Genomic DNA, 13405 nt, shown 5'->3' with positions numbered 1-13405 from the left:
ACCTTCTGTAGTGTGCTAGTGAAAGGTTAACCGTCTGTAGTGTGCTAGTGAAAGGTTAACCTTCTGTAGTGTGCTAGTGAAAGGGTTAACCTTCTGTAGTGTGCTAGTGAAAGGTTAACCTTCTGTAGTGTGCTAGTGAAAGGTTAACCTTCTGTAGTGTGCTAGTGAAAGGTTAACCTTCTGTAGTGTGCTAGTGAAAGGGTTAACCTTCTGTAGGGTGCTAGTGAAAGGTTAATCTGTAGTGTGCTAGTGAAAGGTTAACCTTCTGTAGTGTGCTAGTGAAAGGGTTAACCTTCTGTAGTGTGCTAGTGAAAGGTTAACCTTCTGTAGTGTGCTAGTGAAAGGTTAACCTTCTGTAGTGTGCTAGTGAAAGGTTAACCTTCTGTAGTGTGCTAGTGAAAGGTTAACCTTCTGTAGTGTGCTAGTGAAAGGTTAACCTTCTGTAGTGTGCTAGTGAAAGGTTAACCTTCTGTAGTGTGCTGGTGAAAGGTTAACCTTCTGTAGTGTGGTAGTGAAAGGTTAACCGTCTGTAGTGTGCTAGTGAAAGGTTAACCTTCTGTAGTGTGCTAGTGAAAGGTTAACCTTCTGTAGTGTGCTAGTGAAAGGGTTAACCTTCTGTAGTGTGCTAGTGAAAGGTTAACCTTCTGTAGTGTGCTAGTGAAAGGTTAACCTTCTGTAGTGTGCTAGTGAAAGGTTAACCTTCTGTAGTGTGCTAGTGAAAGGTTAACCTTCTGTAGGGTGCTAGTGAAAGGTTAACCTTCTGTAGTGTGCTAGTGAAAGGTTAACCTTCTGTAGTGTGCTAGTGAAAGGTTAACCTTCTGTAGTGTGCTAGTGAAAGGTTAACCTTCTGTAGTGTGCTAGTGAAAGGTTAACCTTCTGTAGTGTGCTAGTGAAAGGTTAACCTTCTGTAGTGTGGTAGTGAAAGGTTAACCTTCTGTAGTGTGGTAGTGAAAGGTTCACCTTCTGTAGTGTGCTAGTGAAAGGTTAACCTTCTGTAGTGTGGTAGTGAAAGGTTAACCTTCTGTAGTGTGGTAGTACTAGTGAAAGGGGTAAACTGCTGGAGAAAAAAAGGTCTGAGCAGCAGCAGCAGTCATAGATACTGTACAGTACCGTGTGGCTTTTGGAAATCATACTAGCTTGGACTGTTAAATCGTGTGAAAACCACCTCGGTAATAACCTCCACGTGTCATGATTAACTGATAGTAGTTTGTATTATTATAATTTTCTTTACATTACCGATATATTGCACAGTTGTTTTAGATTATAAAAGAAAGATTGGTTGCATATTTCCGCCTATATAGATCAACACCTGAAAAACTCCAAACACCCAAAGAAAGAGAGCACTGCGTTGAGATAAATGGCACCCACGTCACTCCATCCACTCGCCGCTCCTAATTACAGGACCTCTATTGGCTGGTCGCACGGCGGCCCGGGAGCCAATGGCGGAGCCGGAGCCATACGACAGGCCCTTTTGTTTTTAATGATCACGGGGGCTCCTTAAAAATGTTTCCCAACCCACGGGGCCCATACAGGGCAACAGAGAGCTACAGGGTGTGTGTATCTCAGACAGCAGCGGTGCAGCATCCTCCCCGCCCCCCAGGAACTCACTCCCAGAGAGGCTCTGGCTCCCAGCGGTGTGGTCGTTTCTACACTCTTGAGGTGATCCGAGGAGGTCCCCCGACTTCAGCACCCTTTACAGGTAAGATGTGAGCCGCTCCTGACTAAGATAAGATAAAATAAGATATTCCTTTATTGATCCCCTTGGATCCCCTTAATCTGGTGTCTTTAACAAAAGTTAAGATTAAAGCAAAAGTTTGTTTTGTTTTGTTTAAGTTTCTTCTTCTTCTTCTTCTTCTTCTTCTTCTTCTTCTTCTTCTTCTTCTTCTTCTTCTTCTTCTTCTTCTTCTTCTTCTTCTTCTTCTTCTTCTTCTTCTTCTTCTTCTTCTTCTTCTTCTTCTTCTTCTTCTTCTTCTTCAGTAGCAACAATCTCTTTCTAGTTGAGGAAGTCAACGAGGTCTGTCTGTAACTGCTGCCTAATTGCACGTGATCGGAAATCCTCTTGATTCCCAAATCCCCATAAAATTGGACAAGACAATCTCTCTCTCTCAATTAACATACTTAGCCGTGATTTCAATATTGGAGATGAATAATTCAAGCTTTTGGCTTGCTTGCTGTTTGAAACAAGTCTCTCTCTCTCTCTCTCTCTCTCTCTCTCTCTCTCTCTCTCTCTCTCTCTCTCTCTCTCTCTCTCTCTCTCTCTCTCTCTCTCTCTCTCTCTCTCTCTCTCTCTCAGTAATCACTGAAAAGCTCTATTATTTCCTGTCCTTCATCCTTTGTGCCATCCTGGCATCAGCGAGTTAAGAAAGCTTGTTCTTGCTCCAAGTATCCTGTCTCCTCGGTTCTCCGTCTTCACGGTTTTGCATATTCGCCTGGGTTTACCGGAAAAGCTCATTCTCAGCAAAATAAGAAAAGGGAAGCAATGAGATGCAATGGATCAAAAGCACTCCAGCCGCTGAGAGGAGCGTGTGCTTGTTGTACTGGGAGATCCTACACAGTAAATTTGACTCAAACTGAGTACATTTTACTCTGCGAAATTTACTGTGTAGTAGCCACGGTGTACCCCTGAATATTCAATATCTCTTTTTATCTTGTGTTCCCCCCCCCCCCCCCCCCAGGACACCAAGCAAAGACAACATGGCCCCCGCCAGAAGACTATCGTTTTCATTGGTTCACACGGCAGTCCTGCTAACTATTGTCTTATTACCAGGTGAGACGTCTCGTTTTGTTTGAAGTGAACCAGGTTGACATACGAAAGAGATAGAAAACAAACAACCATTATACTTGTGCTGCTTTAATACGACGAGACGACCTCTCGGGTCGAGACAGTACTTAAGTGCCTTTAAGAGATGCATCTGTAAGAGTCTCTGCCGTTAAATATATACGCCGCTGTGCCCTGGAGAGCAGCACGTGTCCCCATTAATACATGTAAGGGACCAGGAGCCCCTGCTATAATCAGCTGACTGGGCTCTTTTCCCTGAAGCCATAAACTTCTAAAGGTATCCCCTGGTGATGCAGGGTACGCACAGTACACAGTACATATGGAAGTAGAGATGTACTCAGAACCTGTACCCCCCCCCCCCATCCAGCCCCTTTTTACAATGCTCTGGTAATTGGTGTGTGTGTGTGTGTGTGTGTGTGTGTGTGTGTGTGTGTGTGTGTGTGTGTGTGTGTGTGTGTGTGTGTGTGTGTGTGTGTGTGTGTGTGTGTGTGTGTGTGTGTGTGTGTGTGTGTGTGTGTGTGTGTGTGTGTGTGTGTTGGGGTGTAGGCGAGAGGGTGGGGTTGGGGGAGATACTCTTTGTAGTTTTACAGGGGAACTTTCCGCTGGCCCCCAGTAGCCGTCTTTAGGCGGACTCCAACGACGTGGTTCAAAGCCAAAGACAAAGGGGGGGGGGGGTTTGGAGGGAGGGGTCCAACCTGCAGGGTGCTGCCGGGGCCCCCAGGGCCCCCCAGCGCCTGCCGCGTCCTCCTAAGGGGCTTATTAGCGGGTCAGCATTTTCCCTAAATTGGGGGGGGGGGAGAGAGAGAGAGAGAGCGTTGACATCTGGTCCTTGTCAGCTCATGTCTCTGCTGTTGTTGCCCTGCTTGTGTTTTACAGAGTTCCTGAGGGCCGTTCCAGTGGCCCAGCAGCCTCAGGATGGGGGAGGTGAGGGCCGGGGGGGGGGGGGGGGGGGGGGGGGGGGGGGGGCGTTAATGCTCACAGAAAACCAGAACGAGTTAATTGAACTTAACATCACTGAGGGCTTTTGTGTGTTTCAGTATCATTTCATAATAACCATCCTTAATAAATGGTTAATCATTTAATATTAGTACATTCTTATTTTATTGTTAACCAGCGAATAGTTACATTTCTAACCGTTTACTAATGGTTAGTAAGTGTTATAAATAATGTTATTTCATCATTGATTAATGCTCAATAAGTATTTTTTAAATGTATTATATTGTATAGCTTTAATTTTACGTGTAGTTTGTTATCATCCAGGTTAATGAAAATAATGATTAAGAAATCCTTTTTGAAACATGAATAAAAAAGGATTTGGGTAGCTATCTTAAAGGGGAACTATCTTATAAATGGCCTTTTTCAGTGTTTAGCATTGTTTCCTAGCTATGTGGACTTATATTAATATGATCTATGTCTCTAATTCTCATATTGGCGCATTCTTCCAATTCTCCTCTCACAATATTCACCCTCACTGAACTGAGTCATCTGAAAATGTGATGATTTGTGATGTCAGAAAGACACCGCTGCATGATAATGTTCAGGCGCCGGCGCCGCGGCGCAGTGGTTTAGGTGGCCAGGCTCAAAACGGCTCGAGATCTTGAGGTAGAAAAATGCTGTTTTTGAGGACTTGATTAGAAATACAAAACAATGAATTAAAAAATATATATAATTACAGAGGTGTTCCATAAACTCACAGGAATTGTGTAAAAGTGCCCAAATAGTGAAAGAAATAGTAAAATAGTTCCCCTTTAAGGTTGCAACTGATGTGGATAAGACTTTATAAATGGTTAGTGACTATAACCAATAGAAATGCTGGTCGGTGCTCAACACCAGTCCTCTGACCGGCGCCGAGCCACAAAAAGCCTCCACTCACCTCCACCACGCGACACGGTTAATACCACAGTCTCACACGGCCTGCCGCCTGAAACGGATCCAATACAGCACTGGTGGAAGACTTACACGGTTCCTTTACTTAAGTAAAAGTAGAAATACCCAGATGGATGCGTACGCTGGTAAAAGTAAAAGTCCTCCATTCAAATTCTACTTAAGTAAAAGTAAAGAAGTATTTGCCATTGAATGTACTTAAGTATCTAAAGTAAAAGTAGGCATTCTACATGATGTTTGTGTATTCCAGTGCTTGGGAGCATTCAAACCTCGATCCATTGACCTTTAAAGGTCATGTTAAAGGGGTATGTGGTCCAGTTATGCTGCTCTGATTACGCCCTCTTGAAGTTGACAGGCTTCAAAAGTATATAATCTTCATACATTTTTGCATACATGTTTTTCTTCAAAGTAACTAGTAACTGATGGGTTCAGATAAGTAAAAAGTACAATATTTCCTTTGAAATGTAGCAGAGTAAAAGTATAAAGTTCCCTAAAATGAAAATATTCATGTTAAGTACAAGTAGCTCGGAATTGTACTTAAGTACAGTACTTGAGTAAAATACTTAGTTACTTTCCACAAATGCAATTCAGGTAGCGAAACAGAAGCATTTCAACACAGGACTGAGTTTATACCAAGGGGCTGCCTCGACCTCCTTACATGAAGCATTTATAAACAGCATTTAGGTGGCTATTATAAAGTTGCAAGTGATGTTTATAATACTTGTGTTTATAAAAGGATAATATATGGTTTTCAGGGTCATATAATACTGCAGGTAAGACACACATTACAAAATATATTCATATACTGTACATGTGATATTTAATTTAATTTCAAACCTTTATTTAAACTCGTAAGACACTGAGGTTAACCTCATTTACAGCATTTACATGTCGACACACAGTGGTCGGAGATCATACTTTTAAATGCAGCAAAAGGAAGAACCTTCAGCCTCAGAGTCAGTCGGAGGACATTCTAGTTGTTCATCTAGCATCTAGCATCAAAGGAAAAAGCTGTTTTTCAACTGCAAACACTGAAATACGCTTTAATCGAATGTAGGGGATTCATTGTCTAGCCACATACTTGTAGGGGGTTCATTGTCTAGCCACATATTTGTAGGGGGTTCATTGTCTAGCCACATATTTGTAGGGGGTTCATTGTCTAGCCACATATTTGTAGGGGGTTCATTGTCTAGCCACATATTTGTAGGGGGTTCATTGTCTAGCCACATACTTGTAGGGTGTTCATTGTCTAGCCACATATTTGTAGGGGGTTCATTGTCTAGCCACATATTTGTCAATCACCTAATCTACTCACCGGTATGGATTCCAGCTGCTGGCGATGTGTCGTCGTCACTAGGAGGATGGATAGAACACAGGTCATATGCACACAGTTTATTTTTTACTTCGATAGTAAACAGTACTGTAGGTGTTTTGTGGGCGTTTCTCCTATCAAGGCTTAGCCTCTTACCGTAACAGAACCAACAATGATTTAGGAGGCAGGTTCAGAGCAGCAGACCGAGACAGAGCCACTTCCAGGCCTCTCTGTTCAGCTATAACCACACCCTGCTGCCGACTCGCCTGCGTGTATATTTTCCCTAACGGACTTTCACTTCCGCGTTCGGGTTCCGCGATCTGATTGGCCGCTGACGTTTCTCTCATGGAGGGGTGGGTGGGGGATGATCAGGCCTGGATTACTGACCGGGCATCTCAGACCACCAGAGGCCTCAAGAGCCCCATAATTCTTGTGTATATTAATTGCCTTATGTCACTCATTTCAATTGGAATTTGTCCCCATGCAAGCATGGTTTTAATTAAAGGGGCCGCATCATACTGTTTAAAGTACAGGGCCCCCAGAAATTAGAGCTGTTTTAAAAATATAAAAATCTTCAGCATACACACGGACCACCCTAGTTATGGGGGGCTGATAGAACTTTCTTGCCCTGGGGCCCCCTGGTGGCATAATGCATTCCATGGTAACGATTATAACGTCTTCCTTCTTTGTCTATGCAATAATAACATGTTTTAATCAGTTCACAAGATACACAACACACTTGCTGTTGATGTTTTGCAAACCATTTATTATCCTTTTATTAAGTATTATAAACATCACCTGCAACTTTATATTACCCACTCAACTAATACCAGTGTTTTAAAATGTATAACAATAACTGTTGATAAATGGTAACGTAATCAGTCATTGTTATCATTTCTTATCAGGTATGATACAATATATACATTATATACTTGAAAGTATTAATTAAATATGTATTTGATTGCATTAAATAAATATTACATTAATTGACTAACCATTAGTAAAAGGTTAAAAACAAAACTGATAATTAATTATTTGTGAGTTAACATAACAATGAACTAATATTAAATAATGATCAATTAACCACTTATTGATGATGGTTATTATTAGGTTTTCTACATACACATAATGTTCCATCCCTCCATCTATCCAATGCCACACTAAATACATACAGTACAAACTTAACTTAACTGTACAGTGTACATGCGTATAATGTCACACATTAATACACACAAAGCACTTTGAACTGCAACTTCTGTATGAAAAGTGCTATACAAATAAAGTTTATTATTATTATTATTATTATTATTATTATTACAATACACATCTTTCCGCAGTATCCGCAGTATCCACTGATGTGACATCTGAGGACTTGGAGACGCTGGTGAGGAGCAGAAGAAATGTCCCCGTCATCCCTATCCCCCAGTTCAGGCGTTTCCCGGACTTCTGGGGATGGTACAAATTCTTCATGGACACACACAATCAGGAAGGAGTAAGTGCAGCACCCCTTCATCATAATTCATATGTATATATTTGAGGTTCTATTCTAAAAATGGAGGCAACAATTTGCATCAGACAAGGCACTACCATGAAAATTGTGATTTTAGATGGATTGGAACATTTTGAGATATTAGCATATTGTGACTCTGCAACTACTATTCATACAACAAAAACAATCATCAAAAGAAACTCAAAATGTTATATTTTCGCGTTTTTGTATGCGGCCATTTGACATAATTCCCTATGCAAAAAGATTTCTTTACCTTAACTTGAAGGTACTGCCACCAAATTTGATTAGGTGCTTCCTAACATGAACAGCCTGTCATTTCCATGTTATGGTGTATTTTATATGAAATAAATTGTGAACAATCCACATTTTTCGAACTGTACATAGTTACTATTTTTTTTATAAACATCATTACACATTCTAGAAACATCATTTTTAGAAACCACTCAGTACATTTCCAAGTATTTAGTTATTCATCACATTGGAACAGAAAAATGTACTCCGACTTAATCCACAGAGAAAAAGGTGTTCCAACTAACATGCAAATTTGCAAATGTTTACATATTGCACATATTTGCCAATTTGGGTAGTACAAAATATATTCATGTCATAATACAAATTGGTTTTAAATTTAGATTTGTTTCCTATTAAATGGTTGTATCTCCCATTAAAGCAATAGACCTGTCTCAAACCCTGCCCCTTTTCTTGATCCTCCAATCACAACTGTCGCTTACCTCGGACAAACCAAGTTTGTCCGAGGTAAGCGACAGTTGTGATTGGAGGATCAAGAAAAGGGGCAGGGTTTGAGACAGGTCCATTCTAAAGTGCTGTATTAGATCATTTTTGACCAAACAAAACACAGACTGAGTAGTGTAGAGGTAACCATGGCAGAGACCCGTGTTCAGCTCCCGGTAGCGGTACTTCTGACTTGGTGTTGCCAGTGTTGGCGGGTGGGAAGCCGGTGAGGCTCTTAGTTCTGGTCGCTGCATTAGCGACTCCTATTGACCGGTCGGGGGGGCGCCTGCTCAGTGGGGAGGCCATCTGGGGGAGAGAGCGTGAGAAAGAAAACTTAAAAACACACCAACTGAAAACACATTCTTTTAGCATTTGAGTGTTGAGTGTACGGATCATAATATATACAGTACTAGTAATAAATATGCCATTAAAAGGATTCTGCTTTCAAAGCCACTCATGCCACGTGAGGGAAACTCAACACTCAAAAATAATGCAAAAACCAGTATCTTTTTAATGGCATATTTATTACTATAACCGTTCTCTGGACAGCGACGTCAGAGATTCCTGTACAGCAGAACCTTATTGGTTCTAACTCCGGTTCTGTTGTACAGCAGAATCTTATTGGTTCTAACTCCGGTTCTGTTGTACAGCAGAATCTTATTGGTTCTAACTCCGGTTCTGTTGTACAGCAGAATCTTATTGGTTCTAACTCCGGTTCTGTTGTACAGCAGATCCTTATTGGTTCTAACTCCGGTTCTGTTGTACAGCAGATCCTTATTGGTTCTAACTCCGGTTCTGTTCCTACGTGTCTGTCAGGTGGAGGATCTGGACCGACTGTACCTAGCCCACCTGCAGAACAAGCACAAAGCAGCGGAGGGCACCAACTACCTCTCCCACCTCAGCGCCATCTACAAGACCTGTGCCAACTCCGACGACCCCGAGTGCATCCACGAGTCCTCCAGCAAGCCCAAGGCCGCCATCGTGATGCCTGAGCCCGTCAAGTCTGCCGCGGTCAGGATGTGCAACCCTTACCTCGACCCCTACTGCCTCTTCCCCCTCCTGCCCAAGGCCCTCGCCCCTGTGCCGCCCCCGGCGCCCCAGCCGGCCCCGGTCAAGTACCCGGCCCCCATCTTCACCCCCCTGCTGCCCATGCCCATGAAGAGCCAAAGCGGCTTCTACTACTACGCCCCGGTGCTGGAGCCCTTCCTGAGCGCCGAGCAGAAGATGGAGCTGCTGAGGATCTGCAACCCCCAGGACGTGGAGTGCCTGCAGTACCACCTGAGGGCCGCCTACGGCTACAGACCCGCCCCCCCCGGGCCGGTCCCGTCCTACTCCGCCCTGAACTGTGACCCCAAGGACCCCTACTGCAAGCCCATCCTGGTCCAGAAGGCCTCCAGCGGCTACTACCACCTGCTCTACCCCAACTGCAACCCGGAGGTGGACCCTCTGTGCGTCAGCACCGTGGCCGCGCCCGCCCCTCTGTCCGCGGAGGAGCCCCCCATAGAGCAGCAGTGCAACCCCCTGTTCGACGAGGGCTGCAACCCGCTGACCGCCACCAAGCTGACCGGCCTCACCAAGCCCGTGCTGCAGTACGCCCCCAATGACGCGCCGGCGGCGCCCGAGCCTGCCCCCGCCGCCGCCGCCGCTTTCGGCCCCGCCTCTCTGGGCTGCGACCCCCGCGTCGACCCCTGGTGCATACTGGCAGTCGCCCACTCCCTGCGCAAGCCCCCTCCACAGCTGCCCGAGCACCAGGTCTGAATCTGAAGTCTGTCTGATAAGATACATTAGTTAACGGTTTCAACTAGTCTAGTGTAATCGTGTTTATTGAACGGTTGTATTAATGGTCTCTTACTTCTCTTTTGATGTATTAAATGTCATAGTGAAATGAGAGGAGTTTTGTATAATGATGTCACACGCTATCTTTACATGCTATCTTTACATGCTATCTTTACATGCTATCTTTACACGCTATCTTTACATGCTATCTTTACATGCTATCTTTACATGCTATCTTTACACGTTGTCTTCACACGTTGTCTTCACATGCTGTCTTCGCATGCTGTCTTCTCAGTTATCTTTGCATCAGATGCTTCTTGAGTCTGTCTTAAACCAAACCCACAAATCGATCAATCAACCAGGTCCGCTCCAGGCTCGGTGTCGCCGGCAAGACCAAAGACGGCCACGACTGCTACGTGCACTACGACAAGGACTGCACGCCGGTGAAGGCCGCCGGCGCCAAGGCCAAAGCCGTGGCTCCGCCCGCGCCTCCACCCGACGCTCCACCCAAGGCTCCGCCCGCGCCCCTCTGCCACCCCTATGACCCCAATTGCGGCAGGTTCGCCGCGTCCGGCGACGTCGAGGAGCCCAGGACCGGCGTGATCCTGCCCGACCCCCATTGCGACCCCGAGATCGACTTCAACTGCCGCCTGCGCCGCGCCGACCCGGCCCTGGCCGACGAGGTGGTCGCGGTGGAGCCCGTGGTCGCGGTGGAGCCCGTCGTCGCGGAGGAGGAGGAGGAGGAGCCCTTTCTGGCGCCCGCTCCCTTTCTGGCGCCCGCTCGCTTTCTGGCGCCCGCTCCCTTTCTGGCCCATCCCCGCTTTGAAGATTTCCTCAGGGGCTACCTCAGCCAGTACAGGAAGAAGTAAACCATCACAGCATTACACACCCAAACCAGCAGAGGCTGCTAGAGAGGCGAACACACAGAGGAGAGTGATCCGAGTGTTGCACGCTGAACCCCTCACTCCCAACGTCCCTCCGAGGACATCCCACAATCCACCTGTGTTCCTAAAAGCAGAGGAAAGGAGGCGGTGCGACCGCCAACCGACAACGATAACTGTACGGTACTTATAGAATAGTGAATCTGGATCTCCTTCTGAACATCTAAAGGCCTTTTATTATCTACTCCATATAGGGGGCGGCCCAGCAGGACTTCCGATAGCTTCAACAGTCTCGTGGGAACGTATGTGAAAACTGTGCATTAAAAAATACTACAAGTATGTCTGTAGAAAGTGTCTCCTGTATAGATATGTGTTAGTGTTGGACAGCATACTTTAAAACGGTGTAGTCTGAGTTTTTTTTGTTGCGTTTCGCACGCAAGTATCACCATCTGTTGTACATTGTCCTATTCTGTGTGTTTATGAACATATTCTCTCTGTATTTAATGTTGTTTTCCACCGTTTTCTGTATTGTGACTCTAAACCCTAAGCGCTTCACCTCTGTTTAGTTTTTATAAAGTTCCAAATAAAACAAATTTGAAACAATCCGTGGTCTCCCTTTACAGAAGATTAACTCACAGCAGCAACACCTCCACCTCCACACACTAAGGCAATAGATGCAGAAAGCTAGAACAATACCATACATTGTTAATATGTTATATAACATGCACATGAGATCAAAATAAATATTTAAGTCTGCAATAGAAGCGTATAGAATACATTTAGGATAAATGTAGTATATGTCCTTGTCAGGATTTTCTCTGTTAAGACAAGACTTCCCAGTATATATATATATATATATATATATATATATATATATATATATATATATATATATATATATATATATATATATATATATATATATATATATATATATATATATATATATATATATAATTCTTGCTGTATGTGCACTCTGTGTATTTACACATCATTATCATCATCATCATCATTACCAATGGGTATTGTGCATTAAATTATATTATAAAAGAAACAATATATACATAATATATAATGATATATAATTATAATAATATAATTGGTTTTGGTCTCTGTGCTTCCCTGCCTCTGAACGAGCGACATAATGTCGAGGGCAAGAGCTCGAGAGCCGGGTGGGATGGGGGCGGGGGGTGTTCTATACACAGTACGTCTGTTTTTCAACTGTCACTAGTTCACACACACAGAGAGACTACTGCTAGTACCGCTACTGCTATTGACATGACAGTTTCAAAAGCACAGCAGCAAGTTAATGACTACCTGAGCTACGACATGTTCTTGTTGGAAGCAGAGTGGAAGAATGTTCCTAATGGCAGGTTGTTCTCTATGAAAGGTTTGGCTTCTGCTGGATTGTGAGCCCCCTGTCCTCTTCTGGCTTGGTGTAATTGCTGATTTATTAATGCATTCTTATTAATACTGTCATCCCACAACTACTGTACTGTACTGTCCTGCCTGTGGCCTACAGGGAGAGCTATGCCTGGCTCGCTCCCAGTCTCTCTCTCTCTGTCAGAGGTGTCATCTGTGTATGTTTACAGGTTCACCAGTTGACCAACAAGTCCGCCAGGGCCCTGGGTGACCTACAGGGACATCTAAACAAACATCAGATCAAGCACCCAGACGCAGTCATGATCATAGCTGGCAATTTCAATCAGGCGAATCTGAAGAAAGTGATGCCAAACTTGCTTGCACCACCAGGGGAGGAAATACGCTTGATCATTGTTACACCCCGTTTAGAGCCGGTTACAAGGCAGTACCGGGCCCTCCATTAGCTGGAGCAACGAGCACATCTGATCACGACGCCATCTTGTTTATCCCCGCCTACCGGCAGAGATCACGTGACGCTGTCGTGTCACGTGAGGTAAAGAAGTGGTCCGACCAATCAGAGGCCACGCTACAGGACGCACTTGATGACGTAGACTGGCTGATGTTTCAGTCAAGCTTAACACATTCGGGGCCAACCACGTATATATACGTGTTTCGGATCCAACGCTTGAGGGCCAACCACGTATATATATACGTGGTAAGGTTGTTTTGGCTTTTATTCCATTGTAATATCCTACTCAATGTCACCAAGCGGCACTGCAGATTTACCCTACTCTTGGAATTTGGAAAAGTGCATTACCGGCCAGATCCCCGTAGGGGCGCTGTCTCGATAATGCAGTGTTCCCTGTTACAGACAGGTGTTGTTGTTTTTTTATCATGAATGGACTTTTTTGTTAGCCTAAAGCTATGCGTGTAGCCGATCCCCTGGAATCGTTTTTGGGACGCTGAATTCAGTATGCAGTAAAGGAATATAGCATCAGCCAATGGACATATGGATCTACCAGATGGTGATCGATAACTGGGAAATCCTTTTTGCAGTCCAACCGGCCACAGGTAAGAGCGATTTGACGTCAATTTCAGCCTGGTCGGGCCTTGCTCTGATAGCCATCCGTCAGCAAATGAGGCTACTGAGGCTAATGCCGTTATTGGTA

General features: G+C 44.4%; 1 protein-coding gene across 1 annotated transcript; it reads left to right on the top strand.

Annotated features, from left to right (window-relative positions):
* The first annotated feature begins 1544 nt into the window (after window positions 1–1544).
* and2 (actinodin2) lies at window positions 1545–11449 on the top strand. Its single transcript, XM_084327397.1, has 6 exons — window positions 1545–1699; window positions 2676–2767; window positions 3656–3703; window positions 7313–7467; window positions 9034–9969; window positions 10356–11449. The coding sequence occupies exons 2-6, from the start codon at window positions 2695–2697 to the stop codon at window positions 10860–10862; spliced, it is 1719 nt and encodes a 572-aa protein (XP_084183523.1). The 5' UTR covers window positions 1545–1699; window positions 2676–2694; the 3' UTR covers window positions 10863–11449.
* The last annotated feature ends 1956 nt before the right edge of the window (window positions 11450–13405 follow it).

This window comes from Notolepis coatsorum, assembly GCF_963971535.1.
Source record: "Notolepis coatsorum genome assembly, chromosome: 13".
Classification (NCBI taxonomy): Eukaryota; Metazoa; Chordata; class Actinopteri; order Aulopiformes; family Paralepididae; genus Notolepis; species Notolepis coatsorum.
The sequence above is the reverse complement of the archived record's forward strand: the minus strand, read 5'-3'. Positions and strand labels throughout refer to the sequence as shown.